Here is a 22,166-nt window from a genome sequence, read left to right as displayed (position 1 = left end):
CCATTGGTGACACAGATCCATTTCTGTCATTTGTTAGTGTTGGTGTTCTGTTTTGCCATCATTGTCCCTGGAGTTTAAGTGACTCAGGGGCCTGGATTTCATGATGGTGGTAGCTCCCCACACTTCCTCCAGAAGCTCAGAGCCCAGTAGGTATAAAAATCTTGGACTTTTCTCCTCATTTTGTTTTTGAGGCTCTAGAGGACTTCTCTCAAGGGTGGTCCCACAGCAGAACTAACAGCCCTTCACCTTGCTTTTCAGCTGAACCTCCTGCTTTCGATTTCTAAATAGCAGGCTGGTTGGGCTGTGCGTGTCAGCGGTCTGTGCGTGTCAGCGGTCTGTGCGTGTCAGCGGTCTGTGCGTGTCAGCGGTCTGTGCGTGTCAGCGGTCTGTCTGGTGGGAATGGGATGAGAAGTCTTGCAGCCTGCCAGGACACTGAGGATCCTACATGAAATGTCCCCAAGAACCTCAATGCGTGCTGCTCAGTGCTGACTACAGAAGGAAACATAAAGTGTTCAGAGTTTGGTGTTTCCCTTTTAAAAACATCAAAATGCCAAAGATTAATTGGTGAGCAGTGATAGCTGCCTTATTTATGGTAACAAGAAATGTAAGTTTTTAAGACGTAGCCATGGAGGACTCACAGTGAAATGTTTCTTCACAAAAGTTGTGCAATAAAAATAGGTTACAATAAGTAGTGCAAAGAACTTTACAGATATCCAGCTATCCAGAAAGCTGCTAAGGGTAAGGTTTGCTAATACGTGAAACACTGCAACACTTTTAACCGCCCAGCATTCCACAGTGACTATTTTTTTACTTCCAGAAATCTTATTTCTATACTCTATTTAATGTAATATTTCTCCTATCATTTTGAAGTTTAGTTGGGAGTATATTGGTTGCTTCTGAGAACGCATCTTGCTTTCCTGGGAATTCAGGGTGTTATCATTCTTCTTTTGATGTAAGGTGGTTAAAGATCAAGGATCTCCGGTAAGGCCTGCCATCTCTACTCCTTGAACTGCTTAGGTGCAGAGTGTTCAAAAGCAGGTAGCTGCAACCTCCTGGCGTAGATAGGTTTGGGATCTTTAATATGGGTCTTCCCAGAGCCTCAGTGAGTATGAGGGAGCAGGAATTACCAGTGAGGTGTCTTAAATCTGGCACATAAAAATGAGAAGGGAAACTGGTGCATAGGATGAGTACCCTGTCTTAGAAGTGAAGCTTAGGGTTACAGCCTTCTGCACACCACCTTTGATTCCAGCCATTCTTTGAAATGTGAACACTTGTGTGTTTTCAGCTACCTGTGCTATGCTGTGCACCAGCCTTGAGGATCTCTAGCCCTGCTGCAGCGGGACATGTTATCAACACACACAAGGATACAAACACTGCCCACACTTTAGCACCACCATACCATATCAGGGATCACAAATTGTGCACATCTGTAAATGTTTCTACAAATTCCTTTTTGAATTTGGAGTTGGTTTTCTCTCTGCTGTTATAGTAAATGTAACCTGTTGTGGGGTTCAAAAAGAATTCTGAGTCATTTAAACTCTGGAGGTGGGACACTGCCGAGGATTCTGGAATGGGGCCAACGGCCTTGTGGTGCAGTGCTCCTTGTGCGCTTAAGGCAGGCTCTTGCACAGTGTGCGGGTGGTCTGCCTAAACTGTCGTTTGTAACAGGTCATCTGTTTTCAACCCTGCCAGAGGTAGAAATTGCTCGATAGAACTTACCACTCTTATATTTTGGGAAGGTAGAAGGAAAAAGGGTCCATATTCTTTCTTTGCCGTGAAATGAATGAATTAGGAAGATTGCATTTACTTCCACTTACTTTTTTAAATACATGTTTAATGAAACTGTAAAATATCCAGCTAGTGTATTATATGTACATTTGGTTTTTAAATAGCCTTTCCAAAGAAATGAGGGCATGATTATTGTACAGTACTGTGACTGATGTAGTTTGATGTACAGAGCAGATTTGTTCTTTGGGATAAAAATATTTAATGGCACTTTTTCTTGTGTTCGGATCTTTTGTTTCTGAAACACTCAAACACCTTACAAAGTGCTAAGTAGGTGATAGTGATCCAACTTGTTTGCTAAATGAATATTTGTTTAAATCTGTACAGTTTCAAGTGTTTACTTATACAAAGAGTGTACATACTTTCAAATAATTAATTTAAAATGCTTTATATTATTTGGCTAGAAATTGCTGTTTTTAATAAATGAATTTTTTTAAAAAATAAAGATTTTTGCTTCCTACTTTTGTGCTTGTGTGTTTGGTATATATGTGGATCTTTTAAAAAATTTTGTGATAACTTACAGATTCATAAACAGTTGTAAGAAATAATAGCAATCTGTGTATCTTTTATCCAATTCCTCCCAACATTTTGCAAACCGTAGCATAGTATTACAGCCAGGATATTGGCATCAATACACTTTACCCATTTTACTCAGACTTCTCCAGTTTTATTTGTAGTATATGAATTTCTTTGACAAGATAAATCATTTTGAAAGGACATTTTTGAAGCATCTTAATACTTCCTTCATTAAAAGATGTGCTAGTCAGCTTTGCATTACAGTTATCTGAGATAAAGCACTTATGAAGAGAAAAGGGTTATTTTTGGCTCACAGTTTTGAGGATCTCAGCCCATGATCAGTTGTCTCCATTGCTTTTGGCCTTGTGGTGAGGCAGCATGTCATGGAGGGAGAACAAAGATGCTCACCTCATGGTTGAGAAGCAAAAAAGAGGAGGAAAGGGCTGGGGCCCCCCTGTCCCCTTCAAGGGCTCACCCCGATGACCAGAAGACCTCTCATTAGTTCCCACCTATTAAAGGTTCCATTACCTCTCAGTAGCACCATGGGCTGGTTTCAAGCCTTGGGGGTCACTGTGGATTCAAACTAGCAAAAAAATTTTTTTTTGTTTGTTTGCAAAGTGCCAATTTCCTGAGCACAGCCAGCAGAGATAATTGTATTGAAATTCAGTAGTGTTATGATAACAATAAAAACAGGTTTGTGTTTTTTCTCTGGCTTAACAACCCCATATCTTTAAGTTCTCTTCTGTGACTATTTTATAAGAAAGACTGAAGAGTGAACCTCATGTTGACTTAAACCCTTAAAAAGAAGCTGTAGTAAAGGAACTGAAGATAATGAGAGATCCTTTTCAGAAAAGAAGGACTTGATTGCTTCCTCTCTGGGGCGCTTTGCTGTGTGGTTCTTTAGCTAACTTGTCTATACTGTGTTCTTGGGCATGAACCCCCGGAGAAAGGAAGCTGCTACTGAACGTGGGACAGTGGCATCCTGTTAAATGTCCGTTTTTTCTTTTAGAATAAATGTGGTTTTTTAAAAAATAATAAGTGTGTTTTTAAAAACACATTTTGCAATTATACATATATGCTCACGAATGTTTGAATTTTATTGTAAAACATGCAAGTCTTTCATAAATGAGCCCTCAGAAGTAAACCATTGTTAGATGTTTGGAACGCAGCCTCCAAGTTTTTTCTATGTGTGTTTTAAAATAATTTTTCTTACACGATTGGGCTCTTGAACACATTTTAATGAATTAAAGTAGGCTTTGTCAGTGTTGCAGACACACACACTGTCTATTGCTGAACTATTTGAAAGTGAATTTTAGTCTTCATTAACAGTTTGTTCCTAAATATTTCAGTATCTACCTCCAAACAAGAATATTCTTTTACATAATCACAGTAGCATTTTCACATCTAAAAAAATTCAGGGGCTAGGGATGTAGCTCAGTGGTAGAGTACTTTCCTAATGTGAATGACGCCCTGGGTTTAATCCCCAGTGCTGCAAAAAATAAATAAGCGAAAAAATTGAGTATCTAGATTTCAGTTTTCCCAGTTACCGCCCCCCACCACCCAAATCTCTTACGGCATTTTTAAAAGTCCAGGTTTACACATTTTTATTTAGTTTTCACTCTCTAGTCCCTTCTAATATGTTTTTTGCTTGCTTGTTTTCATGGCATTGACTTTTCGTTGTTTTTAAAGAGCTTGTTCTTTTCATTTTCTTCAAGAGACCAGTTACCTTATACAATGAACCATACCTGGATATTACTGAGTTTCCTCTTTAGTAAATTCAAAATACCTTAAAATTGCAGGATAAATATTTTTTTCAAATACATGGAACTTTAGCCAAAGTAGATATGTGCTGGGCTAAAAAGGAGGGAAAAAAGAAAAAAAACCCTCAAATGGTCTATTGTAGTAGTCTCAGCACCAGGGGACATGTGGCAATGTCTGAAGACATTCATTTTGTCTTGATGGTGGGGGAGTGGTTATTTCTGGCTTCTTGTGGTTAGAGACCAGAGCTGCTAACCATCTCACGATGCCAGGACAGCTCCCAACAGGAAGAATTATCCAGCCCACAATGTTAATAGTGCAGGGGTTGCAACACCCTGCTCCATGTGATGGCATCCTTCAAACCCCAGCATCTACTGCTCCCCCACCTGGCCTGGTTACCCTCATACCTGACACACAATTCAATTTGCTTGAGGGAGTTTTTGTTTTGTTTTTTGCTGGCCCTTCTGCCACCAGCCCAGTTTAGAAGCTCCATGGATACCCAGCACCTAGACCAGTGCCTGCGATAGGTACCTAATAAGCATCTGTTGAAGGAGCTAGTGCCCAAGTCACTCAGCATTCCCCACCTAGCCCATTCCTGCCAAGTCCTGCCTGTTCTCCACCCCACCCCCCAGCTCTTTCCCTCCTTCCTTCTGTAGTTTCAGAGCAGTTTCCCTGGGCCAACTCTCATTTTCAGTATTTCTGGCTTGGAATATTGTAACATTCTTACTACAAGATCCTAGTCCCCAGTGTGAGAGATGGCTACCTCCCATCCCCCTTGCTCTGGAATAGAAAGCTTGAACTCTGTCTGGTGCACAGGCTCAGCCGACCCTGTCTGCTTCCCCTCCTGAATCAGGATGAGAAGCAACAGAAGACGTCACTGTCTAACTTGAGCAGGAAAGGACTACCTTGGAAGGATGAAAAAGGATGCTGTTGTCCCTCATGGGACAGACCAGAGGCTGGAGACCAGAGTGAGCACAGCATTGTTGGGTTTTTTTTTTTTTTTTTTTTTTTTGAGTAAAAGAGTTGGATTTCTTTTTCTTTTTTTTTTTTTTTTTTTCTTCCCACTGCTGTGGCAGGGCCTGGACTGGGCATTGCTGCCTCTGCTTTCATGATGGCCAAGTTAACTCCCTGTGGTGTGTGGATCTTTCTGTCAGTCTGGTTTTCTATGCCTCCCCTGAGTACAGAAGCAGAGAACAGAGGGTCTTTTCTGTGCCAGAAAAGCAGAAGAAAAAGAAGGGGAGAGGGGGAGAGGGAACGGTGCTGTTTGCTGCTCTTTTATTTCTTGTGAATTTTCTCTTATTAACCGGGTAATAATGCACATTATGTTTTCCCTGTTCTGATTACTGGTGTGGTTTCCACCTGGATCCTGAACCTTTTTGCTTTCCGGAGTTGGAGGCAGGTGACTGCTGCCTGTTAATTGTCTCAAGGGAGAAATCCACCCCAAAAGGAGGAACAGGGTCAGGACAGGAAGGAAAAAAAAAAAAAAAACTTGTCCTAAATACCTCCAATGCCATACCCTTGCCTGTCTGGCTCTCAGTGTCTCTACACATGCCATTGCCTCTCCCTGGAACTCTTAGCACGCCCTGCTGGCCCCAACCCCATGTGCCTTCCACTCTTGGCAGATATCATGGGATCTCCATGTGTGGTGAGGGGGCAGAGGAGGGTGAGGTGGTGAGGTTGTACTGGGGCTGAGTCTGAGATGGTTGGGGGGCTTAGAACAATGTCCTGAGGCCCACTCAGGACCTTTAGTCTTTGATGGGTGATAAGTGCGTCAGTCAGCTTTCCATGGCTGTGACAACACACCAACTTATGAAGACGAACTTATTTTGGCTCATGTTCAGGTCACCTTGGACCCATTCTTTGTACTAGTGGCAAGGTGAAAGAACATCATGGCAGACATCATGGCGCAAGCATGTGGTGGAGCAGAGCTGCTCACCTTGTGTGACAGTGCAAGAAAGGTGAAATGATTGGGTTATGAGAGCCATAACCTAATCCGTGTGTTAATCCCCCGATAAGGATTAACTGGTGACTATAGGCTGGTAGGGTGTGGTTGGACGAGGTGGGTGCCTGGGGACATGCTTTTGGGGTTTATAGCTTGTCCTTGTTGGCCAGAGCTCTCTGTGATCATCATGTTCTGAGCTGCTCTCCTCCATCACACACTTCCACCATGAAGTTCTGCCTCATCAGGCGCTGAGGAATGCAGTTGGCTCTCTATGGACTGAGTCCTCTGAAACTGAGCCTCAAAGTAAAATTTTCCTCTTCTAATTTTTCTTGTCAGTTCTTTTGGTCACAGTTGTGAAAAAGCTGACTCGGAAGTCCATGACTATGGTACTTGGGTATCACTCTTCACAGTAGGGAGTGGCTAATTGTCAGACTGTACTGGGAATAGGGTTTTCTTATACTGACTTGGTTGACGCTAGAGTTAAGGTCATCCTGGGAGTTGAATATCCCAGGGATGTATAAAAGGCACCCTGGGGTGGGTTGGGGTTGCTCCTAGCTCAAGTTCACCTTTTCTAGACATGACCCATGCCCAGGCCTCATCTGGAGCTGTGGTTACAAGATATAATCCCATATCCCTTACTACACTGGAGTGGAAAAAGGGTGCCCAAGACCACTAGGGAGTTTTGAGAATAATCGGCAGACAAACGTGTGTGAACTGAGGTGTCTGTTGGATGAGTCGGGTATCGAAAGATAGTATGCTCTCCTGTTCCCTGCAGGCCTCCTGGGCTCCAGTCCATCCTGAGACCCATTGCATCTTCTATTTGGATCACTGTTCTACCAGGTTCACATTTCCCTTTTTGTTTTAGCTACTGAGTTGATGACTATCAAGTGACCAAAAGGGTCCTAGGTATTGGAGTTGACATGTGGGTCCTTTTGAATACCAAGTTGACTCCTAGTTTGGGGAACCAGGTGCAGGCTGGCTTTGGTTTTCCATGTGGGTGTCCTCTTCTGTGATGGGGTGGGTGGTCAAGGGTGTGTGTGTGAGGAGGTCAGAGCCTCCAGGCTCAGTGCAAAAGCATGGGACCCAGGAGCTGAGCCACCTCCATCCTTCACTCTTTCAGCTGAGGACCAGGGCACTGTGTTCTGTGGTATTACCCAGATTCTCCTAAGTCAGGAGGAGTGGCTAGTCTCCTGGAGGTGGGTACATGCTTTGTGCTGAGGCAGCTGGGAGGCTGAGATTGGCCTCCAAGCTCCCTGAGGGAGAGGGGGAGGAAGAGACCCTGCAACAAAGTAGAATAAGAGTAGTAATCTCTGGAGTGGCCTGGAGTTACTGAGATGCCTGGAATGGGTAGTCGTTAAAAAAAGTGCTATCACCAGAGTGATGTCACTTTGTAGCTAGGTAGATCAGAATGCCAGTCTTCACTGTCACTTACTAGTATGTGATCCTGGGTAAGTCATTTAACCTCTCTGAACACCAGTGTCATCAAGAAAACACTCTTTGTCACAAGCCACGTGGGATGGAACTTGCGAAAGTGTAGTGCTCAGCACCAGGGACCCACCTCCTTCGTGCTGCATGCTTGGTCCATGGTGGTGAGTGTCATGATCAGGAAGGCCCAAGAAAGCTGGGTGGGGCTATCCCTGTAGGCCAAGGGAAATGCAGACCCCCCAATCTTACTTCCAGGTGCATCTCTTGATGCACACTGGACAGATACCTCCCTGGAACTGCCCAGGTATAAAGGGAGGGGCCCGGTGACAGTAATTAGAGACACTCACTGACTGGTGTCTAATGGCCAGACCCTATTCTAGGGTTGCTACATGCAATAAGTTCTTCACTACTCCCGACTCTAGTGGTAGATACTGTTTCTAGGTCCATTTTACAGATGTAGAAACAGGCATAAAGTTACTTGACCCAGGGCACACAGCCAATAAGGGGCAGAGCTGGACAGTCTATCCTGAGTCAAGGCAGGTAATGAACTGCAAAAGAATTTCTGGATGGCAGTGACTGGTAGGAGCATGCAGAGCGGGTGTGGACATGTATTGCTTACTGACATGACACAGTGCTCCCAAAGCTGTCAGGTTTTGACTAGGAGATCTTCTCTGTGCCCAGCCACATACTGTCAGTCCCTCAAAGCTTGCTTTCATTCTTGTTTTTTTTTTTTTTTCTCTTAGCAAGGAACTGTAACAGGTCCCAAATTACAAACCAACTCTCAAAGACATAATAGATAGATCTCGGGACTTCCCTGAAGCTCTTGAGGATTCCCCCTTCCCAAGACATTCAGTGGATGATGTATAAGGCCTGGGAGAATTTGGTGACTGCCCTACAAACAGAATCGAGATCTCTTCTTGGTTCCTAAAGCCATGAGACACATCTTGGAGGCCTCTGTGAAGTTTTTCAAATCAGACATGGTCAGCAAGTTCAGGATCCTAATCATTTTTCCCAGAAGGATCTGGACCTTCCGAGCTGTTGTGCCAGGATCTACCTCCAGGATTGTTTTCTCCTTCAGGTCTTGCAGCACCTCTGAGTTTATGAACTGTGGAATTCACAGAAGGCCAGGTGACATTAGTGCCTCTGCAGTCCTGCCTCCCCCTTGGAACCTCCACCCTCGGGACTGATCTATCTCCCCAGTACTGCCACCCGTGGCCTTTCTGGTGTTCACACTCACTTGGCCTGTGCCTATGGCCACTTGGACCATGGTGATGTGGGTGGCAGCCACATGTCAGCCTGACCCCAAACCAGAGAGAAACCAGCTCTTGTGCCCTGGACTGGCCTGCCTTCCAAAGGCTGCATCTCTAGGGCCAGTGTCTGCCAGGGGACCCGACTCCACCACAGGCTCACTGGGAGTGTATCCGGGTTTTGTTGGAATGAGGCCTTGCCCCAGCGAGGACACTTCAATGTCCATTTCTGCCTTGGTTTGTGGCTTGTTGAAAGTTGATAAAGAGACTCCCGGAGGGAGAATAACACCAATATGTTCTACTTCTGTGAGGCTGATGAAATATTTTCATGCAAAGTACCTTACTTAAGCCATATAACAACCTGCGTCTCTTCAGAAGAAGAGACAAGAAGCTAACATCACCCAGGAAGTAGGGAGGTGGGTGTAGAAGGGCAAGTTCTTCTTAGGGCCTCCTGGCTGCCCAACTTGGGCCCCAGCTCTGTCTCCTTCCTTTTGCTCTAATGAGTTACATTTGTGCTGATTTGCTTCTTCTGCACCCCGCCACTAGGGCAGCTCCCCAAGGGTACCCCAGCTCCCTGGGCCTGTTAGGCCTCCCAGTCTCCACCCTTTCTGGTTAGTCCTCCTTTCATGGCTCTCTTCCCTCAGGGAAACCCACCACCACTCGAAGGCCTTCATGCCCTCTCCAGCCCTGGGTGGCTCCTCTTCAGCTTGCAGCTGTTGTGGCATGGATGTGAGTGGGTGACCCAGGATAGCAGCGCTGGCCTCCTCTTTCAGGGGGAGGCTGCTCAGGGGAATCCAGAATAGGCAAGGATGTTGGGACATCATTACTTAGCCTGCAAAATGGCAGGCTCTGCCAGGAAGGGAACCGGGGTGACCAGCTGGCCAGGCCTGTTTGGAACTTTCCCAGTTTTAGCACTCAAAGTCTAATGTCCAGGAAACTCCTTGGTCCTGGCAAATGGGTGACTGGTCACCCTAAACCTACCATGTTCCCTCCTCCCCTCTCAAATAATATTTGGGCAGTTTAATTTTGCTACAGTCTGCTGTTGGGCTGCTTTTCCATCTGCTTCACCTCCAGGAGACATGTCTGTCTCTCTATCTCCCTGGTGATTGGACTTCTGAAGGCCTATGTGCCTCCCCGGTGGGATCTGTGAATAGAGTCCTCCATGTGGAATGGGGAAGGGGAGCTGGAGCAAGAACAGGGTCTTGTTAAGATCTCACTGGAGGTACTAAGGACCCCCTTATTCCCCTCGATGCCTCTAGTCCTCAGAAAGGGTCTCAAGAGCCCATCTTCTACAGTCAGAAATCCAGGGGACTAGACTCACCATTTATGGGGTGCTTAATTACGTCATCCCAAAAGATCTGCCTAAGACCTAATCCCTCACTCCCACACCTGTGAATGTAGCCTTGTTTAGAAATACCGTATTTTACTATTATATCCTGAATAATTAAGGATCTTGGGATGGGATTTTCCTGGATTTAGGATGGGCCCGAATTGCAATGACTGCTGTCCACATAAGAGAAAGGAGAGGAGATCTTTTCACACAGACACACAGAGGGGATGGCGGGTGAGGATGGAGTCAGAGGAGGCAGCCACAAGTGAACACCAGGAGTCCCCAGCAGCTAGAGAGGCACAAGAGCATCCTCCATCAAAGCCTTTGGACGTTGGTGACCCCACTGACATCCTCATGTCACACTTTTAGCCCCCAGAACTCAGAGACAATAAGCTTTTGGAGTTTAAAGTTTCCCAATTTGTGCCACTCATCCAGCAGCTCTGGGAAAGGGTAAACCACTGCCGCTTTCCTGCCTGGCCTGCGAGGGCGCGTCAGACTTCCAGGTGGCCATTTGTTTTGGGGCAAGTGTGTTGGGGGAGGAGAGAACAGACCCCCCTTGTCTCTGGCCCTGCCATCTGACCGGGCTGCTGGGAGCATCGAGTGAGGTGATGCCTCCTGACATCTTTTTTCACAGTGAGTTCTTGGGAAGTCGGTTTCCGCCCTTCTCACGCTCGCTCATGGTGCTGGAAAATTATCAGAGAAGCGTGTGCATATGGGTAAGCACCAGGTAAGTGAGGGTGGCCGTGTCTTTCTATGGGTTAGTGTGACACAGAGGTGGCCCTGAGGCCCATGGCACGGGCAGGCCAAGCCAGCTGCAGCCTGTGTGCAGGTAGAAAAACCACAACAGAGGGTGGGGGCAGTGGAGAACTTACCTTGAACTTGGTCCCCAGGTTTAAATGAAACCGCTTCTGTTGGTGGAGGAAGCTGAAGATGATCTTGTCCTGGTTTCTTATGTGCACCTGGATGTAGCTGTTGATTTTCAAGGAGATGGGCTGGAAAGGGGGCACGTGGACGTGGACCTGCAGATTCCACCAGTTCCAGGCCTTCTGGTTTTTGCCCTTGGGGAAGTAGTAGCCCAGGCTGCTGCTCAGGCTTGACCTAGAGGAGAAGGTGCATTGGGAGCTGCAGCCAAGCCCTGAAGACTGGGGAACGGCCCCCCTGTGCGAGAGCGGGGCTCGGCCCCTCTCTTCCTCTCTCTCCTGCCTTTTCCCTTTCTTCCTGGGCCACAGAAATGCCCACAGGGTCTTGGCAGGCAGGAGAGGTTCCAACAAATAAAGACCCAAGAGCAGGAGCTGCCATCAGCCCCCGCATACCCTCTGCTCAGCCTTGCTTGGTGGCTCTTGCTCCCTGCCTTTGGACAATAGTGACCGACATTTCTTCACCCCTGCACCCTTTACCTCCTTCCATGCTCTTCTCTCCGGAAAGCTCTTCCACCTTACACGACACAGCTGGCACTGCTCACTAAGTCTCAGCTGGACCAGCCCCTCCAGGTCTCTCCAGGACTCTCCAGGCCCACCCCTTCTCAGTTTCCTGCATAGAATTTACCTACCTTCCGTTCTCACCGTTCATAGTAGTTACGTTCTGTAAAGTCACTGATTTAGGAAATACTGGACCCATAGCCCCTCAGGAAGATTGTGCTGTACACAAGTAGACACCCACATATCTACAGGGGACACATGCTGAGACCCCAGGGGACGCCTAGAAATGCAGGTGGCTCCTGAGCCTTGTGCACATTTTTTTCCTATACATATTTACTGAGGATAAATTTTAATTTATAAATTAGGTATAGTAAGAGATTAACAACAAAAACTAATAATAAAATAGTACAATTAAGACAACTTATTGTAATAAGTTATGTGAATGTGATCTCTCTCTCTCTCTCTCTCTCTCTCTCTCTCTCAAAATATTATATTATACCATACTCACCCTCTTCTCCCCCATGGTTGACTGCAGATAACTGAAACTGCAGAAAGCGAAACTGCAGAGAAGGGGGTTCTACTGTACACACCCGCCTCACAGAACATGATTTTATAGATCCTAAAAACAACGCATCCTGCAAAATTCTGTTTTCTTTATTTTACTAAAAGAAAACAAGGCTGGGAAATGTCAAGTGATTTGTCTGAGGCCACTCCACTAACTAGGGTCAGAGCTGAGCCACACCCTGGCCAACTGGCCCTGGAGCTGGAAGTTCCTGGACCATGCTGCCCTGCTCCCACTTTCTGTGCCCTCTGGTCATTTCTGGGTGAAAACTGAGACGAGGAGGCAGAGTGACCCCCACCCACCCACACACTTTAGCTGAGAATGTGCACATTCAGCAACTCAAATTTTCTGCAGGTCTGCATGTCCTTGACCATGTGACATGTGTATAAGCACATATCGTCCCAAGGAACGATAGGGTCTATTGGCTAATTAAGTACTTAGTGACTTTATGGACCCAAACTGCCACAAATAGTAAATGTAACCTCCTGAAGGGTGGGGACCCTGCTGAATTCTCACTGCCCAGCCCTGTGCAAGCACATACATGGATAGGTGTCAAGTGAGTGGATGTTGGGTTGGAGGGTGGGTGGGTTCCCCCCTCACCCATCCCTACTCTTTAGGGACTGCCTAACTTTCAAACCATCCTTTCTTGACCTTTCAGCCTAACCTCCCTCCTCCTCCAATATTCTTCTTGCTTTTCAAACCTCACCAGGGCTGTCCCTGGAATCAGTGCCATTGGGGCTGCAATATCTCTGAGGAATGGAAGGAAGTGGGAAAGTGATGCCAAGACCTAAGTTAGGAGAAGGTAGATTTTTTTTTTTTGTTTTATTTTTAGGACCAGGGATTGAATCCAGGGGTACTTAACCACAGAGCCAAATCTCCAGCCCTCTTTATGTTTTTTATTTAGAGACAGGGTCTGGCTGAGTTGCTTAGGGCCTCACTAATTTGCTGAGGCTGGCTTTGCACTTGGGAATCCTCCTGCCTCAGCCTCCCAAGCTGCTGGAATTACAGGTGTGCTCTACCTACCGTGCCCAGTGCCCTTTAATCTTTTAAGTGGCTCCCCAAAGCTCTAGGGTTAGCGACTTTAGGCTAAGACTTCCAGAGACAGATCTAGAACAGCCAGAGGCGGTCAGAATTTGGAGGCTCCAGAAGTGGAGGCCCTGTTCCGTGGAGAAGGCAGACTATGCCCACAGGGACCCTGAGTTTAGGTGGGTCTGTCCCTTTGCTGTGTGAGAACCCTGAAGCTTGGGGGAAGCCTGGTCTGAGACTGGGGACCACGTTGGGGATGGGGCTGGGTTTTAGTTTCCACACACTTGGCAAATCACAGCTCATTCCTTCTACCCTCCCTGAGGAAATGGAAATCAAAAAATGACTCAAGAAGTACTCAGTCCTCAAACAGCTCAGCTCTAGATCCTGCCCTGTGTCCGAGGCACCACAAGAAGTTTCCTTCTAGTGTAAAGGCTACAGAGATGTACAGAAGTTCCTGGAGGCTAGGGTTGGGGTCCTGGGCCAGCAGCTTTGTGTTCCCAAATGAGTCAGAAGATCTTGCTCAAAATCTCCTTGTGACCATGGGACACAGTCCTGCTGAGGAATTCTCTCAGGGACTGGACCGACTCGCTATGGGCCACATTTTTTCTGTGGTGCAGATGTCCCTAGGAAAGAAACCAGCTTAGAGGGTGGAGGGACCCATTTGGGAAGAGGGTCTGGCCCTGTGGTGTGACTGTTTGGGGTGATGAGTGTGTGGGGAATACAGTCTGTCTGTCATCTGGAGGCCTGCTGAGGGGCTTAGTGATCCGTCCACCACCAAGAGAAAGGGCAAGAGCAGTACCAGGAACAACACTGAGGGGCTTCTCCTCGTGTAGGGCAGCCAGGAGAAAGAAGGGAGAGGCAGGAGCTGCCGGGAGCAGGCAGAGGAACCAGGCAAGAGTCAAGGGCGTGCTGGGTGTGCTGGATCCTGGCCTGTGGCCCCAGGGCCTAGACACTGCAAGCGCCATTTGCCAGTGAGTGCGAAGCCTATTGCTACTCTGACCAGCTAGCTTTGAATGCCAGGAAGCCTCCCAGTTCTTAGCTGCCCTATTTTCTCCTTTGAGGGGGAGCACAGAGTCAGAAGGGGAAGCTGCTGGGATTTCTCCAGCTCTTGGCAGCACTTGAGTGCGGGTTAGCCTGGGTTTTGAAGATCTTTAAAGGACAAACAGGAAGCAGGTCCCAAGGAGAGAGATGGGAGATGAGGAGTTAGGGATGGCTGGGTGGTGGACTGGCTATGAGGCCAGGGCCTGAGACTTCGGAACAAGGCTCCTCTGGAGGAGAGACTTAAAGCACTGGCTGCTGCTGTCCCCCCACGAAGTCGAGACCTTGGCAACCATACTCGTCTAAGCCCCAGAATCACCTGGAAGCACTTAGAGAGTGCAGACTTCCAGGTCCCACTCTAGACTCACAGAACCAGAATTTTGGGGAGGGGACCTGTCCTGACCCAGCTCTGAATATCATCTGTCCCCTTAGGTTTTGATGGGCTTTGAGGTTCAGAGATAGAGATGTGATCTCACTTTTATACCTAATTTGATGACTTTAAAAAATGCTTTGTAAAGGTTGAGTCAAAATGCCATAAAACTTCTTGCCTATAGTTTTATGTATGACATGGGACAAGTGACTTATCATTTTCTGAACCCAAGTTTCTTTTTTATTTGTTAAACAATTATTTTATTTATTTATTTTTATGCAGTGCTAAGGATCAAAACCCAGTACCTCCCACAGGCTAGACACGTGCTCTGCCATGGAGCCATAGCCCCAGCACTAAGTTTCTTAATTAATATAATAAAAGTAGTTGCTAGATTTCTCCAAGTTCTCTTCTGGTCCTCCAAATGCATGCTGTTAGGGAGAAGAGGCCCAGCTGCACACTGCCAGATACAACTTGGGATAATTCACTGGATTTCTTGCCCCACTTCCCTGTGTTTCCTGAACCTGGCATCTGACTTTTCAGGCAGCATTTTGTACACAAGCAGCCCTGGGGGAGAGCAGATACCTCCCGAACAAAGAAGTCAAACAGGAAATGGTGCTGAGAAGACCCACAGTGGAGAACATGTTCTTGCAATCCAAGGCTTGGAGAATGACAGTATTTGTAGGATTAGAAGTGTTTGAAGACAAAGCGTGACCTGATCCAAGAGAACAGACGCCTCCCACACCATGACCACTTTACAATGGAAGAAGGGAACAGAAATGCTCTGCTGGCCTCAAGGCAATGGAGAAGTAGTGTGAAGTGACTCAGGGACCTTGACTTGGCAAGATGAAGTTTTCCACCATCACCAGAACTGGGAACTTCAAGAACTAAGTTTGATTCTAATGAAATATTTAGAAGTTGCCTTTTTCACTGTGGATTCTGTATGCAACACAATATCTCCAAAGCTGTCAGCAGCTCCTGGACCCGCCCCCCCCGCCCCCCCCCCCCCCCCGCCTCGGCACCCCTGGGTCATCAGAGGTAATTCATAGAAGGCTCAACTCTTAGGAGGCATTTAGGAGATGAAACTAAGTCTGTGATTGCCTTTAACATTACCCCCACCCCTTGCCAGGAGGCCATGGTGCCACAAGGACCTTGCTCCTTCTCTGAGGGCAGGACCTATTGTATTCATCCCTCCTGTTACCCTTTGTCCTGTTCCCAGCACACAGGAGTTTAGAGACAGGGAGGTAGGAGGGTGGTGCCGACTGAGATCAAACTTTCATGGCACTACTACCCTGCGGGCAGGGTACTGGGGACACATGACTCAAGCTTACCAGATAAATCCATTTTCATCATTGAAGGTGGCATGGCCAGAGTTATTGACGAGGGCCCGGATGCTAGCCTCTAGATTGTCTTCCAGAATGATGTATGTGAACTCTTCACCGTCTGTGCAGGAGATGAGCAGAGCGAGCCTTCCTGATGGATAGCTGGGCGTTGGTTAAGGCACAAGCAGTCCCTTGGGACCTCCTGGAGGACACAGTCCTCAAACCCCACCCCAGCCCCGAATTAGACATTGTAGGTGCCAGTATGTGTCCATATGAGCATGTCTCTGCTCCAGTGGATACTGTATCTGTCCTGTCCCATCAGGAAAGAGAACTTGGAAGATGTTCTCATTGGGGTAGAGAATTAATTTTCCATCACCTTTATGCACCTGAGAAAGAAAAGATGTCTGTGAAAAGCACGCAGGTGCTGACTGTCCTGCTTCAGAGCACGGTGAGGTCACTAAAGCACTCAGACCCTGCATCTGCTTGCTCTTTGTGTGACCACGTGCTGCTCTGATCGCATGCACACGCACATGCATGCACACACCCATGCACACCCATACAGACTGAAGTGCTCACTTCACTCACCCCCACGCTTATTGGTCCTTTTAATTTCCTAGCAGGTGGAACAAAGTCCGGCCAGCTGGGCGGCTCGATGTTAATAGAAATATATTCCCTCACCACCTTGGAGGCCAGAAGTGTGACATCATGGTGTCCACAGGGTTGCTTCCTCCTGGAGGCTGGTAGGAATCGACTCTTAGGAATCGATGGCGACTTGACCTTTTGTGGCTTGTCTGTACATCACCCCATCCCTGCATCTTCACTGTGTCTTCTTGGGAGGGAACCAGTGGTATTGAAGCTGGGGCACACCCTACTACAGCATGACCTCGCGTTTAATGTCATTAATTACACCCCAAAGACTCCATTTCCAGATACAGCCACATGCTGAGGTGCTGGAGGTTAGGATTTCAACCTGTCTTTTGGGAGGAGGGGGAGGGGGACAATTCAACTCATAATGTTGGTCCATTCAGGTTTTTACAATTTTCTTCTTAGTCTTAGTAAATTATATTTTTCAGGAAATTGTTCGTTTTATGCAAATTTTCATTTCATTAAAATTTTGTCATATACTGTTTTTTTTAGAGAGAGAGAGAGAGAGAGAGAATTTTTAAATATTTATTTTATTATTATTTTTTTTTAGTTCTCGGCAGACACAACATCTTTGTTGGTATGTGGTGCTGAGAATCGAACCCGGGCCGCACGCATCCCAGGCGAGCGCGCTACCGCTTGAGCCACATCCCCAGCCCTTGTATACTGTTTTTAAAAAATATTCCACTGCCTCTGTTATATCCTCTCCTTCATTCCTTATATTATTTATACTTTCTCTTTATTTTTTTTTCTGTATCAAACTTATCAGGAACTTTGCCTATTTTATAAGTAATATTTTCAAATAACAAGTTTATGGATTATTTATTTTATGGTTTGGGTGTGAGGTGTCCCCCAGAAGCTCACGTATGAGATAATGCAAGAAGGTTTGGAGGAGAAATGATTGGGTTCTAGCCTTAACCTAATCAGTGAATTAATCCCTGATGGAATTAACTGAGTGGTAACTGGGGCAGGTGGGGTGAGGCTGGAGGAAGTGGTTCAGTGGAGGCCTGGCTGTGGGGTATGTTTGTATCTGGCAAGTGGAGTCTCTCTCTCTCTCTCTGCTTTCTAATCACCCTGTGAGCTGCTTCCCTCTGCCACACTCTTCCTCCATGATGTTCTGCCTCACCTTGAACCCCAAGGATTGGAGCCAGCCTTCTATGGATTAAGACCTCTGAAACCATGAGCCCTCAAATGAACTTTTCCTCCTCTACAATTGTTCTGGTTGGGCCCTTTAGTCACAGCAGTGAAAAAGCTGACTACAACATATTGTTTACTATATTATTCTATTGAATTGTTTATTTATTTAATTGTTCTACTGAACAGAATAAACAATTTCTGTTCTTGTTACCAATAAGAACTTTTTGATGATCTTCTAGGTTATTCTATTTTATTTCTCTAATTCCTTGAATTGGATGCTGAACATATTGATCTTCATCTTTCTTTTTCTTTATAACCATCCTCCTTATTTACATAAGCAGACGGGACTACGAGGTTCCTCTCAAAATACTGTGTTAGCTGTTTCCTAGGAATGGAGATATCTACCTTTCATTTTTACTCCATTCAAAACATTTTCAAATTTCCAATATTATTTTTTAAAATTCATTTATTTTTTCTTCCAATACGATTTGTTCTTTTGTACACAAATTACTTGTGAGTGGTACTACATTTGCCAATGTATAGAGTGTCTTTGTTTACATTGTTAGCATTATTAATTAAAATGCATTAGGGAGAGAGTCTATGATGTGGTATCAGCTCTTTAGTGTCTGCTGAGGTTTTCTTTGTGGCCTTGTGTGTGATCGACTGTTGGGAAGGATGTGTGTCCTCCATTGGAGTGTAGGAAGAATGTGGAGTGAGCTAGGCAAGTCAGTTTTCTTTAATTCATTAGATGAGGAAGCTGAAGACTTTATGTAAGGGCTCCCAATATCCTTCCTGTTGTCCCTTACAACCTGGAGAGTTTGGACTGTTTATGGACTTCCTCCCTACAGGCAGGCCCAGGAGATAAAGAGTACTGAGCAGCCCGTTCCCTGACTGGAGGCCTGAAGAGTCTGCACCTTGGCACACAGCGTCCGTTTCGTGTTCTCTTCCACTCTGTCACATGGAGGCCACCCTCATTACATAAAGGTGGCTGAGTGAGGGTGGCTGATTGCTTTTCCTCTCCGTGCAGCAGGAAGAATATTTCCCAGCTCCTGTGCAGCTAGGTGGGGGTCGTGTGACTTGTTTCGGTCATGGAACTTGAGCCTGGACTCTTGCTTTACTATCTGTCCAGGAAACTGGACAAAAAAAAAAAAATCTCCAAGGTAGTGGTGACCCCTGATGAAAGGGCCCAGATTCCTGAGACCCACTTTGGAGAAACGTCACTCCAAAGAGCTAATAAGACTGAAAATAAGATGTGAAGTAAACAAGATATACACATCTGCTTATTAAGCCTCTGAGCTTTGGGAAAGACTGTTAATTTCAGCAGGTGATAATCATTGTCCTGACTAATACAGGCTTTGTGTCCTCTACCCAATGAGCTGGTGTTATGGTTAACTTCTTTTTTATCTTTATTTTTTGGGTACTGGGGATTGAACTCAGGGGCACTTGACCACTGAGCCACATCCCCAGCCCTATTTTGTATTTTATTTAGAAACAGGGTCTCATTGAGTTGTTTAGGGCCTCACTTTTACCAAGGCTGGCTTTGAACTCATGATCCTCCTACCTCAGCCTCCTGAATTGCTGGGATTACAGGCATGTGCCATGGCACCCAGCTATGGTTAACTTCTTAAATGTCCCCTTTTTGCTCATGTGTTGAAGGCTTGGTCCCCAGCTGATAGCCCTGCTGGGAGATGGAAGAAACTTCAGGCAGTAAGTTCTACTTGAAGGAAGTAGGACATTGAGGGTGTGCCCTTCAAGGAGATATGAAGACCCCAGCCCTTCCCTTCCTTTCTTCTACTTCTGGGTGCCAAGAGGTGAGAGGATTTGCTCCACTGTACATTTTCCACTGTAATGTTTCTCCTCTCCACAGGCCCAAAGGGTCAAGACCAAGTGACCATAGACTGCAAGCAAAAATAAATCTTTCTCCTTTTAATGAACCATCTCAGGTATTTTGTCACAGCAATGGAAAGTTGACTAACACATCTCGGGACCTAAGGTACCCATTCCCCATCCCTCTGCCACTTGCTCACAGTTGTCCTTGAGGTGAAGTTTTCAGGGCCTTTCCTGGCTCTGCCTGGGATGCCCTTCCCCTCAGTATCTTCATGGCTCAGGCTCAAGTGGCACTTGGCCCCACAGGCCTTCCCCAAATGCCCTGTGGGTATGGGAGCAACTCCACTCTCAGCCCAGCAGCTGGAGAGTCCTCATGATGCTTTCTCCTTGTGCCATGCAATAATAGCTGCCGTGGCACTGAATAGTGCTTTTGGACTCAGGCTCTCTCTTTGATGGAACATAAGGTCCCTGGGAGCAAAGACGATGTTCTGTCTGCCCCTGTGTTTCCAGGACCTGGGGCATTCATCGTCTGTTCTCAGCACATATTTACTGAAGGCACCAGGTCTACTACATCTTTCCCATCTCCACTCTAATGTCTATTTTTTGAACTTGGGTCATAATTATTAGTTCATGATTAATGATTCTAACGTTCTGAGACCTGTTTACACTTGTGACTTCATAGTATTATTCTTTGTAAATATACCACATGATGGGTTTTTAAAAACAAACTTCACGTTTTAGAGCAGGTCACAGCAAAACTAAGTGGAAATGCAGAGATTTCCATACACCCCCAATGTCCACCCTCACATTCCCTACCATCAACATCCTCCGCCAGAGTGGTACACGTATTCCAGTTGATGGATGTACTGACACACCCCAAGGTCGTAGTTTTTTTTTTTTTTATGTCTTCATACATGTACTTTGGATGATGATGTCCATCACATTCCACCATCCTTGCTAACCCCCTGCCCCCTCCCTTCCCCCCTCCCACCCCCTGCCCTATCTAGAGTGCATCTATTCCTCCCAAGCTCCCCCTCCCTATCCCACTATGAGTCAGCCTCTTTATATCAGAGAAAACATTTAGCATTTGTTTTTGTGGGGGATTGGCTAATTCACTTAGCATTATCTTCTCCAATGCCATCCATTTACCTGCAAATGCCATGATTTTATTCTCTTTTATTGCTGAGTAATATTCCATTGTGTATATATGCCACATTTTTTTTTATCCATTCATCTTCTGAAGGGCATCTAGGTTGGCTCCACAGTTTAGCTACTGTGAATTGTGCTGCTATAAACATTCATATGGATGTGCCCCTGTAGTATGCTGTATGTGCCCCTGTAGTCCTTTTGTTATAGACCAAGGAGAGGGATAGCTGGGTCAAATGGTGGTTTCATTTCCATATTTCCAAGGAATCTCCATACTGCTTTCCATATTGGCTGCACCAATTCACAGTCCCACCAGCAATGTACCTGAGTGTACCTTTTCCCCCACATCCTCACCAACTTATTGTTGTTTTCTTCATAATAGCTGCCATTCTGACTGGGGTGAGATGATATCTTAGAGTAGTTTTGATTTGCATTTCTCTAATTCCAAGGCCGTAGTTTACATCAGGCTTCACTCTTGGTGTCATACATTCTGTAGGTCTGGACAGATGTGTAATGACATGCATCTGCCATTGTAGTAGTCTCCTACAGAATAGTTTCACTGTCTTAAAAATCTTTTCTCTCTGACTATTTCTCTTTTCATTCTGCCTAACACATAGAAGCCACTGATATTTGTACTGTCCCTGGTTATTCACTTTTCATAGAATGTCATAGAGTTGGGATCATATAGTTGTAGCCTTTGTAGGTTAGTTTCTTTAACATAGTGTTATGCATTTAAGTTTTGTCTGTGTCTTTTCACAGCTTGATAGATCATTTCTTTTTAGTGTTGAATAATATTCCACTGTATGGATGTATCCATTCACTGTGTAATTGATTTTTTATATAGATTCTAATTTATTTAGGAGAGGGACCTCCTATCATATATTTGCATATATCATATATTTTCTTTATTCTCCTCCTTTACATCCAATTGTCCATTACAGACCCAGCAGGCCAAAGAATCTCAATAAATCCTAATAAAAACCCTATTGGAGCTGCCAATAACACTCCCAGTCTGGTGAACCTCCAGGTAGTATCCACATTTTTCTTGTTTGTGTTCATGTTGTGTGTGGTCCTGCCAGCTCTGATGGTGTGTGTGCCTCACCAAAAAACCCAAACCCCCAAACCAGCACCCCCCCCCCAAAAAAAAAAAAACCAACAACAAGTACCCAAAGTGAGAGCTTCAACACTGTGCCATCTTTACCTTCATCTCCTGTATCCATTCTGAATCTAGTTCCACTTTCTTCTTACCACCAACCCGCTTCTTGCCTTCTGGCTCAGGCTCCATCATACTCGGGAGATGAAATGTGAGAGTCTCAGACGACTTTAGACCTGCCATTCAGTGAGTGAATGATGTTTGCATTCAGTCCAGCGACTGGATTGAGTAAGATTTTTGTAGGAAAGAGAAAGGAAATGGAGATGACCTTCTCAACGTGCCAGGGAGGGTTTCAGGGTTTGGAGATTCAGCCATTGTCCAAATAAGGAAGGAGGCCGGGTCCTAGGAAGAGTAAGGTTTCTGAAGCTCGCAAGGCTGGGGCTGAAATTCCAGCTCTCTCTGTTTTTTTTTTTTTTTTTTTTTTTTTTTTTTAATCATTCACTGAACACATATTTCTAAGGGCTTAATGTGTAGCAGTCAAGGGCAGGATAATAGACACGATGGTGAAGGCCACCCCGTCCAGAC

At 45.8% G+C, this 22,166-nt stretch overlaps 2 protein-coding genes across 4 annotated transcripts in view; one reads left to right on the top strand and one right to left on the bottom strand.

Annotated features, from left to right (window-relative positions):
* The window catches only part of COG3 (component of oligomeric golgi complex 3), a 52,825-nt gene extending 50,580 nt beyond the window's left edge, over positions 1 to 2,245 (top strand). Inside the window, exons 23-25 of one of the 3 annotated variants that reach the window (XR_014021413.1) lie at positions 259 to 322; positions 391 to 564; positions 1,286 to 1,409. Coding sequence is in view for 2 of the 3 variants with exons in the window: in XM_081289557.1 (XP_081145683.1) it covers positions 1,286 to 1,489 (204 nt within the window). In the remaining variant the exon portion in view is untranslated. Of the gene's footprint in view, positions 1 to 258; positions 323 to 390 lie in introns of all 3 variants that reach the window. The other 2 variants (XM_081289558.1, XM_081289557.1) reach the window with 2 other exon arrangements.
* A 6,073-nt stretch (positions 2,246 to 8,318) lies between these two features.
* Positions 8,319 to 21,776, bottom strand: ERICH6B (glutamate rich 6B; the record flags this gene model as incomplete). Its single annotated transcript, XM_081298088.1, has 5 exons — positions 8,319 to 8,531; positions 10,876 to 11,101; positions 15,746 to 15,898; positions 16,037 to 16,122; positions 21,690 to 21,776. 5 exons carry the CDS (start codon positions 21,774 to 21,776, stop codon positions 8,319 to 8,321), a joined length of 765 nt encoding a protein of 254 aa, XP_081154214.1.
* Positions 21,777 to 22,166: the final 390 nt, after the last annotated feature.

Source organism: Spermophilus citellus, assembly GCF_964194105.1.
Source record: "Spermophilus citellus genome assembly, chromosome: 1".
Lineage (NCBI taxonomy): Eukaryota > Metazoa > Chordata > Mammalia > Rodentia > Sciuridae > Spermophilus > Spermophilus citellus.
Note: the sequence above shows the minus strand (reverse complement) of the source record. Positions and strands in the feature narration are given on the sequence as shown.